The 20,575-nt window shown below is 29.1% G+C and overlaps 1 protein-coding gene across 2 annotated transcripts in view; it reads right to left on the bottom strand.

Moving 5' to 3' along the window:
* LOC112693561 overlaps positions 1 to 19,242 on the bottom strand; it is a 24,502-nt gene extending 5,260 nt beyond the window's left edge. Inside the window, exons 1-5 of one of the 2 annotated variants that reach the window (XM_025568682.1) lie at positions 18,794 to 19,242; positions 4,984 to 5,148; positions 3,440 to 3,559; positions 1,862 to 2,002; positions 100 to 367 (exon numbers count right to left, since the gene is read on the bottom strand). In XM_025568682.1, the coding sequence (XP_025424467.1) occupies positions 100 to 367; positions 1,862 to 2,002; positions 3,440 to 3,559; positions 4,984 to 5,148; positions 18,794 to 18,970 (871 nt within the window). In that variant the 5' untranslated portion in view covers positions 18,971 to 19,242. The remainder of the gene's footprint in view (positions 1 to 99; positions 368 to 1,861; positions 2,003 to 3,439; positions 3,560 to 4,983; positions 5,149 to 18,793) is intronic. The other variant, XM_025568681.1, reaches the window with a different exon arrangement.
* Between the last annotated feature and the right edge of the window lie 1,333 nt (positions 19,243 to 20,575).

Genomic DNA, 20,575 nt, shown 5'->3' with positions numbered 1-20,575 from the left:
CCACGAGCAATTGCAGTTGCTCTTTGAATTTGGCTTCAAGTTCTTGTTCTGATTTCTTCTGAATTGCCGCTATTTCGCTAATGGCCGCTTCCATGAAACTGTCTAAAAATTCGCTAATCACGTCATGCCTATCGGAGTCCAATCTCCGACGGTATTTATCAGTAATTTCGATCAATTCTTTGAGTAAGATTTGCATGTCATCCGAGCGTTCTTTGAGTCCATTATACATACTGTTTACCGTTGTTGCTAGTTTGTTCGTAGTCGTTGTGTCCGGGAGTTGACTTGGATCATCGTTTTGGTTACAAAGACAGGTATTTAGTGATTTGTCTACGATTTTCGATTGTTGAAAAAAGTTTGAGACGGTTTCCTGTAATAAAAATAACGTTAAAAACCAAGTGAAAAATACGCCAGGAGTCTTCTCTAAAACAACATAAATTTAAATAAACTTAAATTCTCAATTGCGAAGGCATTCGTTTTTGTACCCCGTTCCATCACACGCTACATTATTGGTAATATGACAAGTAATTTCTATGATGAACTGTTAAATTATAAAAGCCTGTATTCTTATCCAATTGATATGTGTACAAAAACATAATTTTTATGCGAAAACTGTGGTAAGAATGTGGTAAAAGGATTTTTTTTATAGAGAGTATCGACAATAAATCACCCTCCATGTGGATTTAGGTATGATGGGTTTTTCAATAGATAACATAATAAATGTTGTATCATATTGGTAGTTGATTTATATACTTTTTTGACTAACATGAATTTGGAGAATAGCCGACACAAGAACGTAAGTATAAATGTTTGGTCAATGATCAATAACTTACAACTAGCGATATGATACAAATTCGGATTTTTAAAAAATCCAAAAAAAAATCGAATATCAAAATTCAGATTAAAAAATTTGGATATTGGATTTTTGGATTTTGTATTTTTGTATTTGATTGATTTTAAATTATTGAACTTACTAGATGTAACGGTTTTGATATTTTGTTGATTGTTATATAATATTAAAAATACATTTTTAATTGTGATTAGTTTTTGAATCGAATAACTTAATTTAAATATATTAAATGTATTGATTTAATTATAAAAAATATGTTTTACTATGACTTTATTATAAGTAATTCATAAAATAATTCTAATTAAATATTTCAAAATTCAAAAACTAGAGTTAGAAAAAACTTGGATTTTAGTATCCAGAAACTGGGTTTTGGATTTAAAATAAAGTCCGGGTTTTTAATCTTCGCAAATCCAGACTTTTCCCATCGTTATTAACTAATAATACCTAGTATAAACTATGCAATGTGTAATTTACACTAAGATATTTACTGTATTAATTAAAATAAGATTATATTTTGTAATGTATCAACGTTCGATGTATAAGTATATACAGGCGATGTAAGGTGTTTTCATGACAAAGGCAATTTCGTGATATTGTTTATTGAACGTATTATGTAATTCCCCTATAATCACCTATATTTGGTAAAGTTTCTACGTTTTTGAAGTTTAAAAAATTTATTACAAAATAATATTAATGATAATTTTTTTTGAATAATTCAAATTGCTATTGCAGGTATTTTTAGAATAACTATTCGAAATAATATTTTTAACAACTGTTATTAGTTTTAAGATTATTTTCCTACACCAATACGTATATTATTTATCTACGAATAAAAAATAATATAGTTAAATTTGTTGTTTAATGACGTCCAATAGATATAATCAATATATATTATATGGCTATAATATTTTTAAATAAACTTTTAAAATCAGCTTGGTCAATATACATAGATCTATCTATACATCTATATAAAATATAATGTATTAATAAAAACTAATATGTAATTATTTTTACTTGTAGCTGTTCTCTGAAAGCATTCTGACTAGAATTATGCTTGTTAAACTCGTTACTCATATCTTTTCTCATGGATTGAATATCCGCGGACATTTCCGTCTGTCTGTCAGTCACTTTTTTTATTTCTTTCTCCAGTTCTTTCTGTAACATCGTCCAAATGAACGAGACGGTTCGTTAAATAATATAATTTTCTTTTCATCTTTGGCCGATTGCCTGTAGTGAGACTAGCTGAACCGACTGATTACAAACGCATGTTTCCAGCGAGTTATTTACTCCCCCCGGATTTCCCTTCCAGATCGTTCATTCGCAATGCCAATGTTTCGCCGTTCTATAAATAGATAACGCGCTAACCCAGTGCACTATATGTATTTTAATTATTTATATTATTACTATTATTACTATTATTTTTTATTATTATATTGTATTGTGAATTTTTAAAATGGTAACAATTTGCAACATGATTATGTTGACTAGTTGAATTTATTGCAATAATAATAATTTAAAAAAAAAAATTGTTACACGGAAAAAAAATAACTCAGTGAGTTTTAACAAAACAGTTATGTTAAATATTATTCTGTATTGTTTATCATAATTCAGTTGATAGAACAAAACAAATTGTATAACATACCTAAGTGAAAACAACTACGACAAAATTAATTTTGTTGATTGTGATTATTCTGATATAACCATATTCATATTTAAAACGTATTATAATACGTTGCTCAAATAGAAATATAAGAAATAAAATTACTAACATTAAAATTATAATATATTTTAACTAAAAATTGTACTTGATATGTCGAGTAATCACGAGATTTTTTCGAACAAACCTCAAAGTTCCAAGTTTTACTACATTAGCCGTCTAATAACAAAAGTGATCAGTGGTTTTACTGCATATTTTATCTATTAAATATTGACTAAGTGATGTTTGTACAAAGGCTTCTTGCCGCTCGTAATAAATATGTTTGAAAAAGGATGTTTTGTGGCACGTAATGAATAATATTTTTCTCTTTCATTCTGTGTCATTAATTTTATTCGAAGGTGATTAGCGACTGATATAAAATCCGTGCACTATTTGGAAGTGAGTTGACGTGATGTTTTGCGGCATTATGTTATCATACTATATTGAATAACGGTGACACGAGCAGGAAAATCAATGATATAGAGCGATTAAGGTCATATTTGTAGTGAATTGTTGTTTGGGAAAGCTATAAAAAAAAATAGTAGGCGGGATTCTTGTGGATGCGTATCGTAAAATTATTGCACTCGTGTCAAATGACGACGATGTCGCTAATCCGATTCTGTTTATTCTTATACTTAACATGTTAATTAATAGCTTTACATATTAATAACTAAAACAATGACGATGGATATAAAATAGTTTTCGAGAATTTCGCGTTATTCACACTACGTTTACTTAGTTTACATTAATTATTAATAATGTATTGATAGCCACCAAGAGAGAAAAAATTGCATTGAAACAGGTCGTTTAAATAATATCAATATTACGTCTTAATTTATCACGCAATTATATTGTACTTTTATCTATTTAATATTATAATTTGTTGTCGTACTAACTTGATGATTATGCACGGTCTGAAGAGTGGTCTCCATGTGTTCTAACGTGATTTCCAGTTGGTGTTGAGCCTTGTCCAGACGTCTGGTCATGTGGTTCGGACCACATTCCTCCACCACCGACTGTAATGTTATTCGTTATTGTTTATCTTACATTTGCTAAAAACATTTGTATTATATTTATGCGTTGGTTTTAAAATACGAGTATTAAAATACATTTGCTCTTTGAATAAAAGCAAAAGGATATCAGGGATTTTGTGTTTTTTTTTCTTTGATATTTATTACAATCTTTGTCACACGTATAAAAAAAAGTTGAAAACAAATGTCTTGTTTGGTTCATTTTTAGAAGCAATTATGGCCGGTCTAAGTTTTATTTGACATATTATTTTATATTATTATTTTATTATTATATTATTAATTGGAATTAAAAAGGTTATACGTTTTATCTTCTAAAAATTAAATGTTCTAACTTTATGATAATGCGTTGACTAATTGAATTCCAGTAATTTATATAGAGTGATAAAATATTTTTTTCCATGTTTTTTTTGTGATCCAGTACATCATAACAAATGTCTTTAGTACAAATATACATTAAAAATTAGGCATATACATTTTTATTGGAACTTTAGATTTTTTTCTGGATAGATGCCTTCGTAAACATTTTTAACAAGTGCTTCGGTACTTTTGAGAATTTTTTTACGGTCACTTAAAATCTGAAAACTCTTCTATAAACAATGTACGAGTAGTTAATCATAAGTATTTCACTTTAGATTATTTTTGGCAGCTTACAATACAATGAACTATCATTGATTTTGAAGTTAAAATGTAATCGTAATTTAAACAATTCTCAATTATTTAGTATGTCTACTCGACTAGTTCTTGATTTTCAAATTTTGTAAGTATAAATACTGGCTTTATAAAACAGTATAATATTTTATTTTAAAATTATAAAACTATATTTCTAGTCATCAATAGTGTCAGTCAGAACATAAATATTATAATTAATTTTAACATATTGATATTGGTTCGTCTTAAGCAACAAATATTTTGGAAATTAGTTATATCGTTATTTCAAGATAAATGATTAAATATTGAAAAAAGTTACAAATTGGAAAACTATTTAAATTATTATAAAAACATTTCCGAGTAATCTAAAAAAAATGCATTTATGACATAAAAAACACAATGATGTCTTAAAAATACATAAGTGAAAAAGTGACCTTTTAAAAAATAAAAAACACTTAAAGGTATTACAAATATTTAAATTATTTATACATTTTTAAACTCTATTGATTAATACGTATAGATTATGAATTTAAGTATAAATTATATTTATATTCATTAAGTATTTTATTATTATTAATATTATTATTATTATTATATTATTGGTACAATAATAAAAAAGATCATAAAATAGCGTGATTTTTCAGTCACTTAGTAGAAGAATAAGTATAAAATGTCACAAGATTTCAATTACTTTGTTATAATAAAAAATAATGTTCTAAAAAATCACACGAATACTTATATATTTTCATTAGGTTACTGACCTGTTGAAACTTATCAAACCACAGTCCGTTGGACACTTCTAAGTGGCTGAGCTTGTTGAGCATTACGTCTATTCTGGAATTGATCCTTTCAATCTGTTGGTCTCGTCTCATCGTATTTGACAAGTCTCTCAGCCTGAACTCGATACTGGACAAAATAGTGTGGATCTGAAGCATAGCGATAGCGTTCATGGCACGGTTGTTTAAAATAATTAAGCAGCGCGAAACACGTTCAACGCTGCTTCATTTACATGTCAACAGATAGTCATAACAGATAGTTCATTCAACATCGAAACCGCGATCACGTGTATCACATTTCGGATATGATGACAATATAATCATTTTATAACTGAACGATCACAGAAATCAAAATATGTGATTTTGTACAAATTGTGAGAGAATAACATATTCCTCATCCGGAAACGAATGGAAACCGTTCATGACGGTTGTAGTTTTAATATTTTGAATCACTTCTTTTTTTATACTTTTGTTTTTCATGGTTCTTCTAATCTTATATGAATTTGATAACTTAATATCTAATCAAATAATTTATTATTATTGTCTTAAAAAAAATTCGTTGAAATGATATTGATTACATTTGAATAAATAAAAAAAAAAACAATTTTCAAAAATATAACGAAGGCAGTAATAGAAGTTGTATTTTAGTAATTGCTGTAATTAGGCACGGATGTATTGATAGTTGTTCTACAATGAAGTTATCACACGATGATAAATGTTCATTATTTTTGGTCACGAAGGAGTGGTAACAATCAATCTCTAGCAGGATAATACTAGTTTATTAATTTTTCTTTCAAGAAACTCGGTCATTACAGCATTTTTTTAAAATGTTTTTCGATTTTGGTCACTTAAAATAACAAAATTTTTTAAAAGTATATTTACATATTGTAATTAAACTGTGGAGTTTAGAAAAATCTTGTTAGTATACAGGATGTGTTTGCAATAATATTGATTATTTTTAAATAACACAAAATTATCATATCCTTATTTTCTTATGTACGTTTTATGAATTTTTGCAATTTATTATCTTTATTATTAATATTAGATATGTCTTCTTTTAATGACAACTTAATTAGGTAGTAAGTTATGTATAGTCGTTTTGAGTAGGTTTGGTTTAAGGAAATATATTTATTTATTTACTTTTATATTAATTTCTTCTTACACATGAATGACTTGGCCTAAAATAATGTAAACACTACGGAAATAAGACTCGGATTATACTTGGACTATACTTACACACAATGACTGAGTGATTTTCGAAAAAACGTTACTCAATAAATATTGCTTATGTTTAGTTTGTATGATTACAATATTTGATTAACACAATCACATAAACGACATTTATTAATGTATAATGCAGCTATCTATATCTAATTGTTTTTTTGATAAAAAACTGTTTAGCGTAATCATTTTATTTACTAGTTTATTTAAGGTAGGTACTTCTTTAAGTAAAATATACCCATGTTAAATTTTAATAACTGCGGTCATGAGTCTGCAAGCTCATTACAGAACTTTCACCAAAAATATTTCCCGATTTGTTATATAAAAAGCAAGTTATCAGTAGACTATTGAACTGTGTGGTTGTGTTTCTGTGCGTTACTGTATTTCGGTCCGTTATCTTACTAAAATTTTTATTAATTATTATTAGTTCATTCTACATTTTCTTTCATAGTGATTATTATCTATTCATTATGTTAAATAATTTCATTTGCTATTCATGTAATGAGTAATTTGCAGAACTCCACAATCCATTTAAATGTGACAGTTGTTCTTCATTAGTTTATAATAAATGCTCAGGATTATCTGCAACTGAACTCAAATGTTTTGGATTAAAAAATAGATTACCCAAATTTTTCTGTGTTAGTTGTGACTAAGGATTCAAAGAATTACCAGAACTAAAAATCCCTCATAAATAAGTTACTTGTTGATGTCGAAAATATTAAAAACAATACTACCAATAACATTAATTTTTCGGACGAATTTGTCATTAATGAAATAAATGAACGTGCAAATAATTTTATATTTTATAATTTCGAAGAAAGCGAATCAAACCGGTCTGAGAATAGAATAACTTTGGACACTAATCATATTAATAATATTATTTCGATAGTATTAACTGATATTAGTCGTGACATTCTTGTCCCGCTAAAGGTTATTCGGCTAAGTCGTTATCAACCTGGTAAAATGCGTCCAATTAAAGCAATTTTTTTAATGGCAATTGATGTTTTTGGTATTATAAGAAATAAGAAGAAAATTTCACATTCAAATCTATCTTCCATAGTTAATATTTCCACTGATCGAACACCTAATCAAAGAGAATCGATGAAAAAGCTACGAGAAGAACTAGCCTCACGTATAAACGATGTTGAAACTGAATTAACAATCAAATTTCAAAGAAGAGTTCCCAAAATCGTCAAAATTACCAGTGCACCAAATACTCAATCACAAAATTCTCAAAATTTTTAAATCTTCATGTATTTTACCAAAACGTAAGAGGTTAGAACCAAACTAAATTTTTTTCGTAACTCTGTCTTTAATTTAAATTGTGATTTATTATTTTTAACTGAAACTTGGTTAAATAATTCTATTAATGATACAGAATTAGGTCTTACTAGTTTTAATATATTTAGAGTAGATCCGTGGTTCCCAACCTGGGGGTAATTACCCCCCAAGGAGTAAAAACACGATTTTTTTTTAGGGGTAAAGGTTAAACTATTTATTTTAATTTTAAGTACTTATTATCTATTTAGTCATGTGTACTATGACTTTAAATGTACTTGTAATACTATAATATTGTTGCTAATAGTTTTGGGGAATACCTTATCTTATGTTCTAACGATACTGATAATTTTATTACCTTTAAATAATACTTTTAATATTACATTATCTTGAATTTCTTGGAATTTTTTTTTGTTTTATAATTCTTTACACATTTTAAGGCGCGTCCAGATGGAGCAGCTTTTGCCACGCGGCCTCCCCGGGACGTTGGCCCCGTGTCGCGAGACAAATACACGTCCATACGGTGCGGCAATTATTTCCCAATTTGTTTTAAAGCTATAATAATAATAATAATAATAATATATTATTCAAAAATACTATAAAGTTGTGTAATTTTTAATGGGCAACGAAGTGTACGAAATCAGCAAGTAATTTATATTTTTGAATCTTATAAAACATGAAATTAAAGATTTTTGAAAAATCATTATTGATCTTTGTATTTTTAAAAACAGAGAATCTTCAGTATTGACATTTTGATAGAATAAATATTGTGTCTTCTGGAGATAACTACAAAAATCAGTTTTACTTCAGTGAAAAAAGTTTGCTTTATTACTAATTATTTAAAAAATAATTTAAATACCTACTTAAAAAATAAGTACTGATGCCACGCGGCTTTGCCGAAAATACGTCTACATACACGCGATATAGGCGAGCGGCTTTCCTTTGATGTAGACCGCCTACTAGGCCAATCGGAAATCATGCCGCGTGGCATCAAAAAAAGCTGCGGAAAATGTATTCATGTATTCACACTCATGCCGCGTGGCAAAAGCTACTCCGCCTGTACGCACCTTTATATCCTATATGTAAAAAGGTATCGATATTTAATTTATAGGTTTTAAACTTTTAATCATCAGTCGTTCGCCGTTTGTTTATTAGTGTACTTGGATTTTCAACAATGGTAACAATGAAAACAAAAGCAAGAAACCGATTGAACTTGGAACACGACATAAGATGTGCATTGACCGAAACTGAACCGAATATTAAACAAATTGTTAGAAAAAATCAATATCAACCGTCTCATTAACGTTTATTACCGTTATTCATTGGTTGTAATAAAAACTCTTGTTTTTTCTGTTTGAAAAATTAAAATAAATTATAATTGTAATCATAATATATATTTTTTTTCCTTATTTTTTTATTTAAATTTTTTTTTGGGAGAAAGGGGTATTTGTTAATATCTAACTTGACTTATGGGTAATAGTCTCAAAAAGTTTGGGAACCGCTGGAGTAGATCGATGCTCGATCTAATCTAATCTATCTAATCTAATCTAATCTACAAAATCGAGGTGGTGGAATTTTACTGGCTAAAAAAATAATTTAGATTGCAAACTATTAAGCCCTATCACCATAATACCAAATATTGATGAAGTATTTGTTTTGATAACCTCCTCCTTGCTTGTGTTTATATTCCTCCGAATTCTCATTTAGATATGTATAGAAAACACTGCGAGATTGTCGAAAATCTCGTTATTCATTTTTCTATAGATGATAATATATTAATTTTAGGTAATTTTAATTTAAATTAATTGTCTTCCTCAGACTATTCTTTATTTACTAATACCTCATCTAACTGCATTGTAAACTCATATATAAATTACTTAAACTTAAAACAAGTAAATAATGTAAAAAATAATCATGATAGTGTTTTATATTTAATTTTTTCGAGTACAAGTATTGATTCTATTTTTAGTAATTATTCACTTATACCCTTAATCAGTGGCGTAGCCAAGGGGGGGGCTAAGGGGGCTATAGCCTCCCCCATGGGCCATGTTTATATGTATAATGTATCTTGACTATTTAATAGAATCAATGCTCGTTTTAATCAAAGGCTTATTGATGTTATGTCACTTGAAGGACTTATTCCGGCCAATTTAAATATGTATGACGATAAAAATATTATAAAAGCTGCTAAAATATATGTCCAAGATCTCCATGATGATACCTCATCTACAATCAGGGCTGACCTGTTCATATGGAGGTAACAATGGAGTCAAAATACTATTCCAAAACCGAATTCTGCTCTTGATTCACTCTCTCATCGCACCAATCTTCGACCTAACATTAAAATACTTTTACAATTATTCGCCACGTTACCAGTTACCTCTTTCACTCCGGAAAGAACGTTTTCAGCACTTAATCGCTTAAAAATTTTTTTAAGAAGCACCATGTCGGAAAACAGACTGAATGGGTTAGCTATGGCTAATATAAATAAAAAAGAGCAATTCCATGAAAGTGAAATAATAACTGAATTTGCCAGAAATTCGCCTAAGAGAATGCAGCTGTCAGAGTGGAGCAAGTGACTGAACACTGAAACCAAAATTATTATTATTATTATAAATTATATATTAATAAATATTTTTAAAACTATACTAAAATGCTTGAATTACGTTTAGAAACTTGGTGGTAGATGGTGAGGGGGGGGGTTAAGGGCGAATTCTCATATCCTCTCTTACCTTACTTATCCAAAAAAAGTGGTTAGCCCCCCCCCATTTAAAAATCCTGGCTACGCCACTGCCCTTAATCGATTCATATCCCCCACTTTTAGATTTTATCTATTCACTAGAAATATCTGAAATTTTAGATGAACCCAACAGCCCAGAATTATTCAATTATAACTCTTGTAACTATATAGAAATGATTGCATTTTTCGAAAATATTGATATTCTAGGTAATATAATAAATTTAGATATTGAAAATGCCATCCTAAAATTCTATGGTATCTTAAATCATACTTGTGATAAATTTGTCCCAAAAACAAAATTAAATCTTCAATTTAACTACTCTTTGCATGGTCTAATTATGATTAAAAAAATTTAATTAAAGAAAAAAAAACTTGCACATAAAAAGTATAAAATTTTAAATTTACATTCAGATTATTTATATTTTTCTAATTTAAGAAAAAAATATAAGCAATTATATCAACAATTTTACTCAAACTATATTCTCAAAATTGAAGATAATATTAATTTTAATATGAAGTTTTTTTAGAAATATATTCAATCTTAAAAAAAGAAAACAAATCCAATATTCCTATACCAGTCTTCTTAGATGATTTATCTCCTAATAATTTAAATTATATTACAAATGTATTTTCTAAATATTTTTCTTTGGTTTATTCTAAAAATAATGTACCCAACAGTTTTAATCAAATATCCAATATTATTGGTAATGATCTTAATTTAAATTCTATATCTATAACTGAATATGATATAATTGAGCATCTGACATTACTTAATGAAAAATCTAGTACGGGTCCTGATTGTTTACCTTCTATTTTGTTAAAAAATTGTTGTTTTGTCTTTGCTAAATCTATAAATCACATATTTAATTTATCTGTGTCCACTGGTATATTTCCAGTTATTTGGAAAAAATCTTTTATCCCTCCCATTTATAAATCTGGCGATAGAAATAATATAAGAAATTATCGACCAATTACCAAATTCTCGATTCTTCCTAAGATGTTTGAGGCCATTAAATCAAAAAAACTACCAAATTTATTAACTAATTATATTAGTCCCTCACAACATGGATTTTTAGCTAAACATTCAATTCTTACTAATTTAATAACATACCATAATTATTTAATAACATCATTAAATGATGGTTACCAAGTAGATTCTATTCATACTGATTTTAAAAAAGCTTTCGATAAAGTAGATCATTTATTATTATACCATAAATTAGAGTTGTTTTGAATAGGAGGTAATTTCCTTAAGTGGTTGTTCTCTTTTCTTATTGATAGAACTTAGGCTGTTAAAATATCATTTTCTATTTCCACTGATTATCCTGCGTTATTAGGCGTTCCGTAAGGATCTCACTTGGGACCTTTATTATTTTTGATATTTATAAATGATCTACCACTAGTTCTCGAACCTTCTATTAAAATTCTTCTATTTGCTGACGATGCGAAAATATTTTGTAAAATTAAATCGGTTGATGATCAATGTAGTTTACAAACCAATTTAAATAAATTTTTTCTTTGAATAGAAAAAAATCATCTTCCTCTTAATATAAATAAATGTCAAGCAATATCTTTCACCCGTAAAATTAATTCTTTTGATTTTCAATTTAAAATAAATAATTTTCCACTTTTAAATGTAAACTCTATTAAAGATTTAGGAATATACTTTGAAAAAAAATCTTAGCTTTAAAACTAATCATAAAGTAATTGTTAATAAATCATATAAGATGCTTGACTTCATTAATAGAAATACGAAAGATTTTAAAAATATTACCTGCCTTAAAACTCTTCTGGTTGAATCTTGATCATTCAACATACAATACTGATTTAGATAATGTCCAATTTAAGTTTTTAAAAAGAATAGCCCATGTCATAGGTTATACGTTATCAAATTGCTCGGTAAGACACCTTAAAGATTCTATAGAGCTTCATCATCTTGAAGTAAGAAGAAATTTAACGGGCATAATGGTTTTGTTATTAGTCCTGAGATCTTAGCCCAAATTAATTTCCGATTCCTCGTAAAAACACACGTAACTTAGATTTGTTTACATTCCCATTCTATAAAACAAATATTGGTACAAATTCATTCCTCCCTAAAGCCCTTTTTCTAGCCAATAAAATTTCTACTTCACTTGATTTTTTTAATATGTCTCGTTATTCCTTCAAAGCTAATACTTTAATTTTACTTAATAATTTAAATAGATGAATCATCTCTAATCTAGAATTGATTTTTATATTTTATTAATATTTTTATATTACTGTTCACTTACCTATTACTTTATTGTTGTTTTAATTATTATTAATGTTTTGGAAAACTATCCTAATTATTTTTGCTTGTTCTATTCTGTTTTTATGTTTTTATGAAATAGTTCTATAGCCTATTATAATTTGTATTATTTTTCTTTTTGTTAAAGGACTTATTGTCCGTTGAATATATATAAATATATATAAATAAATAAATAATTAATAAATAAATAAAACCATATCAGGTGTATATAAGTTCAATTATAACTATCCGTTTCACAATGCCCTATTTGCTATATTTCTTCGAAAATTTAAATTACAATCACAAAAATATTTAAAAAAGGGTAAACATTTTGTATTTAACATTTGGGGATTCGAATTCCTAACCTGTAGATTTTATTCTCTGAACTTTTTTATTCTGTCATAATATTAGGAAATCGTGAAGTGGGATATTTTTTATATAAGGGGAATATCAAAATTATGCAAATTTTAAAAGTTAGCTTAAAATAATTATTTCCACAATTTTTTTTTTTTTTTTTTTTGGTACAATCATTTTTAACACAGCATAGTACACGAGTTAAAAAAAATAAATAAAAAACGGAAAGTAAAAATATGAATGTTGAAGTACTCATTGCAGCGTGTAAATATATTTTATTATCTAAATAATTGGAAATATAATTAATTTCTTGGCTTATGCTATATCTTAAAAAATTACAACAAATACAAATTGTTCAATGTACATTATATATTTTGTTCGCAAAAAATTATCACTATGCTATTTATTATCTTTATTAAAGATAATGCATTATTTATTATCATTTTTTGTAATTTATTTATTTTTTGTTATCATACTAAAAATACGTAAAAAAAAAATTTATCTTATTGAAATTATTTGGAACAATCAGAGGCTGCTTCAGGGGGGTCTTGGGGGCCGCCCCCCCAAGATGTACTGTATTTATAAAAAAATGTTTATTGTTAACAAAAAATGCATATTATAACATGGACTATCATACGACATGCACAAGTATGTAGGAGCCATAGAGGTATGACGGTTGAAGTTTCTCCACACTTTGGAGATGTGGCTTCGTTCAAAAATGACTGAAGATAGACTATCAGCATTATGTCTAATTAATGTATATCATAAAGTAGATATTCTAGTTCATATAGATCATATTATTGATATTTTTGCCAATTTTAAAAATAGACAACTTGATTTTGAGTTGTAAAAATTGTTGTTTTCTTTTTGTTATAAAATTTTGTAAAATTATAACTTGGCCCTCCTCCCCTAATCAAGGCTTTGGAGCCGCCTCTGAGAACAATGTCCATCTATTCTAAACAACTCAGCAGAAGTGTATCGCTTATTGTATTAATAAGGGACAAAACAATAATTAGTGATGTGTCAAGCAGTGATTCTCGTTTGAGCACAGTATACAATTTTTTACCTGGAAACTGACAATTCGTTTGCGTACAACGAAAAACATGAAAACCAGCTAATACAAATTTTGACCTGAAAAATGATAAATCGTTTGCGTATAACTATTAAATTTTATTCCTTATATAGAATTTTTGTAACTTGCAGTGCCTTAGAATGATACGATTTATCATAAACATTTCGATAAAATACTCGTAATCCCAACATTTTTGATTAACTGGTGTGTGGATATTTCGGCTAAATTTTGAGTTATCATGCTACTACTATATGCTTATTGTTTAGTTGAACGTGTGATGTTATCAAGACTCGAGTTGTTGAGTTCTGTGTTTTAAGGTTTAGATGTAATAATAAAAAATGTAGAATGTAAAAACTTTAGCTATAGTTTATGCACGCAAACGAGTTCTACGTTTGGGTCATTTATCGCAGGTATTAAAAATTTGTGTGCACTATTGCGTTGTACATTTGTATGCAAACGAGTCGGAAAAAAGGTTAAATGTACGCAAACGGGTATTGCTGGTGTCTAGTCAAATAATTCATAAGTACATCAAATTAGAGTTACTATTTTTTTTTCGTTTGAGAATTTGTAGTACATTGGAGATTTATATACTCATGATCCACGAATAATTAAACGACATAATAGGAATTTTTATACAAGACTTTTAAATTTAGATATTATTATTGTTGTTTTATTTAATTTATTTAAAATATATTTTTACAGTTACAGTTTTAAAAGATCACACAAGAAGTTTCAGAAATATACATTAACTTGGATGTTGAAATTATTAGTTATATTTAGAATACAATCGAATTAGATTAATTAGATGAAATATTTTACACACCTATATACATTTTTTTCTTATTTGGGGTGATTGCACTAAGTAATATTCAATATGTAGTTCAGTTCCTTATGTTTATCATAAAATAATACAATACCTAATATGTATACGATATGAGATATTTTATTTATTTGCCATTATTTTTGACATTAAATATTTCTTAGAAACATAGACGATACTTGAAATAAATCCAAGGGAATGAATGAATGATCTACTGTTCATCGATATATGATGCGTTTTGTCTTTCTCATCAGAAAAATAAAAACTGTATCTTTCCATTTTTATTTAACTATCCGCTAATTTTTTTTCCATAATAGATACTTAGCTAAATAAAGAATATTAATTGGTTTTACAATAACAAGTAATAATATATTTTTCTGCAGCAATATTTTTTATGTATTAAATACCAAAAATGTGGAAGTAATATTTAATTTTATAAAGCAAAATTTTAAAGTTTATAATGTACAACTTTTATCGATAGTTAAACATACCAGTTAAGTTTGATTCAAAATCTCCCATAAATGTATTTTATCATTTCAGTAATAGATATTTTTGTTGCATTTGACTATAATTGAAAATATTTACTTCATTTTAAAATATAATTCAAACATTTTAAATTTAAATCGTGTAATTTGATTATTTTTGACGTAGGCTTATTTTTATGCACAACATCATATTGTTAATACAGATATACAGCTTCGGTTACGTATTTTCAATTCAAATCATAGTTACGCGCGACAACTTGAAATAAAAACCGTTAATAAAGACGTACTTAAATAAATCTTTTGGTGTAAATTAGAGTTTATTAATAACCAGTTCATTGAATCGTATGCACTATACATTGCACACTATAAAATCGATTTATATATATCTAAAGATCTTTCGACCCGTATTGTTTTTTTTTTTTTTTTTTTAATTTTATAAAATTATTCTTGTCTGATACCAGAGTAGTGTTTGTTCACCAATTCTAAGGGTGTTTTGTGTGTATCGCATTATGATGGGGAGTTTATCTGACTTAAGTAGGGTTGTATCATTGCCGTTTATTCGCTGACCTTTGTCGAAGCTCAATCGTCCGTGATTACCGTCATTATCTCAATCGTTAATAGTCCCAAACATGTGTACGTTATCCGTGCAGACGAACTTAACGATTAATTGTTCCAAATAAGAATTTAACTACATTGAATTGTATATATTATCATAAAATAATACTACTGTTTATAGTGGTTATTGTTTTCAATTTATTTTGACCACTGTTCAATATTGTATTAACAGGGTATTATCAAGGTCCACGTTTATCATTGTAGCTCTCATATCGTAGAATCAATTGAATATCTTCATGTATTCGTTGTGACATTGAATATTAAAATGATATTTTTTGAGTATTTGTATACTTACAAGCACGATATGCCTAGCATAATTAAAAAACCATTGAAATTTCGCAAATGTTTTCTCATGGATATAAGCCAAGCGAAAATTTCGCTTGTTTTTTTTTGGCACTTGAATGCTCATGAAATACATCTTCTTTAAATGTGTTGTTAACTTATATTAAAGTGACAAAAATAACAGAAGTAAAATGCTAATCTATTCATAGAAACTAGACTATTTGTGATTCTCAGTAAAAGAGATTTTAATATTTATACTTTTAAATCGCGTCTGAACGCTTAAATACGCTACAGTACTATGTTTTGTACAATTCTGATTTACCTATTGACTCTAATCATTATTATAGATAACAATTTGATTATTATGTAGTTATAAGTTTATTAAGTTTAGTTATAAGTATGGATGGGTCAACGGAAAATGTGATGGCGAAGATTAGCTACGTTATCGTTGTTATCATATCTTTTTATATACGTATATCTTATTTATGCATCATTTATATCCCAACACGAAAAAAAATTACAATTCCTACTTTGAACACTTATTTTAACATCATCACCTTGATGTTATTTTTTTAAGAATGATTTAGAAGTTAAAAAAATTAACTCTTCAAAGAAAATGTATAAACTTTTGTTCCTGTTGTATAGAAATGTCGTGTGAAATTATTTGAACCCTTCTGGGTAGAATATGTAAACATCAAAGTTTTAAAATTATATTCAAATTATTAATTTTGATATAACTGGACTTTTCATATAGTAGTTAGCATAAATTATTTTTTAAAGTTTTTTTTTAATAAAATTATTTTTTAGTTTTCAATATTCAAAGACTTTCTGAACAGTGGTATTCACTAGTTATCATTAAATATTATCGTGAATATATTGTTTATTTGGTAATATAAAAACAAAATCGAAAAAATGCTGTTTTTCAAGTTTTTGTTATTGTTTGGTTTATGTTCAGAAGTAGGATACTAACCTATGGTAAGTTTGGTCGTCAAGATTTTTTTCAAGTCTCATACAGGTTTTTGCTAGGCTAAAGCGAAGGGTCTTTCTATACTAATCGTCTAGCTTAGAGATAGAAACCACCCTATCTACTCGGCTACACATGCCCGTTATAATTTTCAAGTTAGCTATACAAGTAAAATATTCTACATTATATTATATTATATTCTAGATAATATAGTTACACAGAAGATGTCAAATATCATTACGAATTTTTTCAGGTATAATATATTTGGAAGAGTAATGGTACTATTGCTTATACTATTACAAAAAGACAGCGTATCAACGAAACAAGTAGTATAATCAATACATGTGTTCAGTTCAGCGTAACAGAGTAATTGCAAAGGAAGTATTTTTTTGCGATTTAGTTTTAAGAACGGTTATATTACCGCACCTGTGTAGTCGTTTATATTTTTCTATACCTGTATTTAAAACTTCACACCCATACATATCAATCATTATCATTAATCATTATAGTTAAACAATATTGTGAACACTCGTCATGTAAATGAGTATAATAATTTTTCTATCCACTACGGTCATAAAATACTGCAGTTAAAACGGTCAGCTTACTATAAGTGGCGTAATTTATAAGTTTTGGTGTCTTATATTCTCATGTATTAATTTAAATCCTTAACATAATTTTTATGCTACACTTTTAATTATTAGAGAAGACAACATGCATATAAACGCAGAATAATGTGATAGCAGCAAATCACTGCGTATCATTTGAATCGTATGAAAAAATTATCATCGGATGCTGCAAGTCTGCAGTAGCTATGTTATCACCGGTCAGTGATAGTATAACACAACGTAATTATTAAAAATGCAAGTTAAATATTTAAGATAAAAATACAAAAATCTTGAAGCGTTTGAGATTAACGTTTACTATTTTATTGGTATTTCTTATTATGATGTTTAAAAGAATTCTTATTATTTTTTCTACTGAGGAATTACATATTTAATGCATATTTCAATTGAAATTAAGAATAGTAATAATATTTCTCAGAGTTGTAAGATAAAGATTTTCTCAAATGAAATTGCAAAATATAAGTTATACCCTAACTGTTAGTAAAACTCGGATTAACCATTGAGTGGAAAGAGGGACAGAGGTTAACGTAATCAAATAAATATTTTGGATTTTTAGATCGATTAAAAGGAGAGGGATTTTAACTTAAAAAAAACCACAGATAGAAATTTAAATGCTAATCTATTATTGAAATAATTGATCTCTCAGTTATTCTCAATGAGGCAATAATAACGAATGTGTTTACTTTATGCGAAGTGTTTTCGGTAAATGTTATGTACATAAAACAGGAATTTTCCAAAACGGAACTTGAAGTCAAAAACAAATGTTGTGCGATTTGTCCGTTTCAAAAGTTTATGATATTATCAACTGTTAACGAATTCAGTGATTCTTTACCGAACTATTGAGATCACAGTTATGTGTGGAGATAGCATTCCTACGACCAGAAACCTTGGGTTTTTAAAAAGGGAGACAGAAAAGAGTGATTGGCTTGCAGGTCGTTGCAGGGACTGCGGTTCGCTTGAACGGTGTTCGTCGAGCTGTACGGGTGAACGGTGTGAGGGTTTGATGCGGTTGGTGATGGTGGTGGTGGTGCAGAGGGAAGAGAGGCAAAAAATGATTAGTAATCAAAGAACTCGCCTGATTGACCGTGAAAGAGGATTTCTCGCGATCGTCACCCGACGTGCCCACGCCGCCGTGTATGGACATGGATATGTCGGGCGCAGCGCTGCAAGTGGCTAACACGAGCGTGGTCAGCACCAGTGCCACCAGCGGCGTGACGATCGGCGGGATCGGTAGTGACTTCAGCGGCGGCATTGCGGGGCTACCGCCGCTGCCGCGGTCTCCCCGTACGTTCGCGGCCGTGATGCGCGGGCCCTCGGGTCCTGTGTCCGTGTGACTTCAGCTACGACGACGGCGACGACGACGACGCTGACATACGATACTGATGATGTTGACGACGACGACGACGACGATGACGATGATGATTACGATGACGATGCGGGTGTGCAGCTGCGGTCGGTGCACCGGGCGCGTTGTGGTCGGACGCGTATTCGACGAACAGTAACACGGACGAGTGACCGGCGGGAGGCTGCGAACCGACCTGTTCTCCCTCTCCCCACCGCGGAGTATTATTATTCTACGACGAAAATATTATTATTGTCTACCCGTCTCTCATTTACTCTCTCTCTCTCAACGCGTTCACACGCACCTCCCTTCCTCCCAGCACCCGTGCCCTGTCTCCCTTCGTACCTCTCTCGATCTCTTTCCCATCTCTCTTACGCGCACGCACGTCGTATCCCTTTTGTGTGCAAGGTGCGGCCGCAGCCGCCGCAGGGCCTCGTCAGCACCACTATTGCAGCGTACCTCCGAAGCCGTCTTCGTCGAAAACCCTCGAATAGAAAAAAAAAACAATAATAATCCGAAACAATAAGGCGCGCACAGACGCGGTGCACAAAGAGAATCGGAATACGGTGTATCGTGACGTCGCAACATGCTATGCTACATCGCGGGTTCTGCAGCATAACGGACGCGCGATAAATGCCCACCCGTGTTGCAGTGCTTTCCGATATCTTCTAGAATTAGCGACTATTGTGCCGCAACACGTTCGCCCATTACGTTCTTGTACAATGTGTACGTTCATTGTAGTGTGCGAATCATTAATGTTGCGCGTTGGCGCGCAGGTACACACGGTCAATATCGAACGGAGACCCGTCAGTTGGATCTTTTGGTTCGGTTTTCATCGACGAAAACGAGATTGACAGAATGGAATACGGAATATGTAAATAATATTAATAACGGAATAGTATGTCGTCAGACACTTGACTCGATACAATCGTATAATATACGAGTACACAAAAATCATTGTGCATTAGTCATAAATAGGAAACGGACGTCAATGCTACAAAAAAAAAAAAAACATAGAAATATCGATTTGTGAGTAATTTATTTTAAACGAATTACTCGTTTTATCGTCACATATCGTATTAAAATATCAATGTTTAAAATCGACATATTGGCGGTATTGCCAGGAAGTTGTTATAATATATTATGCTGTATTTTCGATATTTATTACTATTAGCGTCACATTCAGCGAGGCAATGACGCTAGTTCAATTTTTATCTTAGAAGAGTTAAAAATCATTCAGATGCGTATTTAATTTTTCCTGTTCTCGTATCGTCTATTAAAAATCTCATTATTCAGTTGTTATCGGTAGATAGCGGCTATATAAAAACATTATACATTTTTCATTCTGTTGAAAAAAAATAATTATTTATATTATACTTATTCATATGCTTTAAATGTATCAATGAAATAGTTAAATACTCTGCATTAATACGAGTATAATAATAATAATAATTAAAAAAAAAAACCTGAATGCAGAAATTTATTGTATGAAACAGAATTAAATATTTATTAATT

Source organism: Sipha flava, unplaced genomic scaffold, assembly GCF_003268045.1.
Source record: "Sipha flava isolate LNK unplaced genomic scaffold, YSA_version1 88_pilon_pilon, whole genome shotgun sequence".
NCBI classification, from domain to species: domain Eukaryota; kingdom Metazoa; phylum Arthropoda; class Insecta; order Hemiptera; family Aphididae; genus Sipha; species Sipha flava.
Note: the sequence above shows the minus strand (reverse complement) of the source record. Positions and strands in the feature narration are given on the sequence as shown.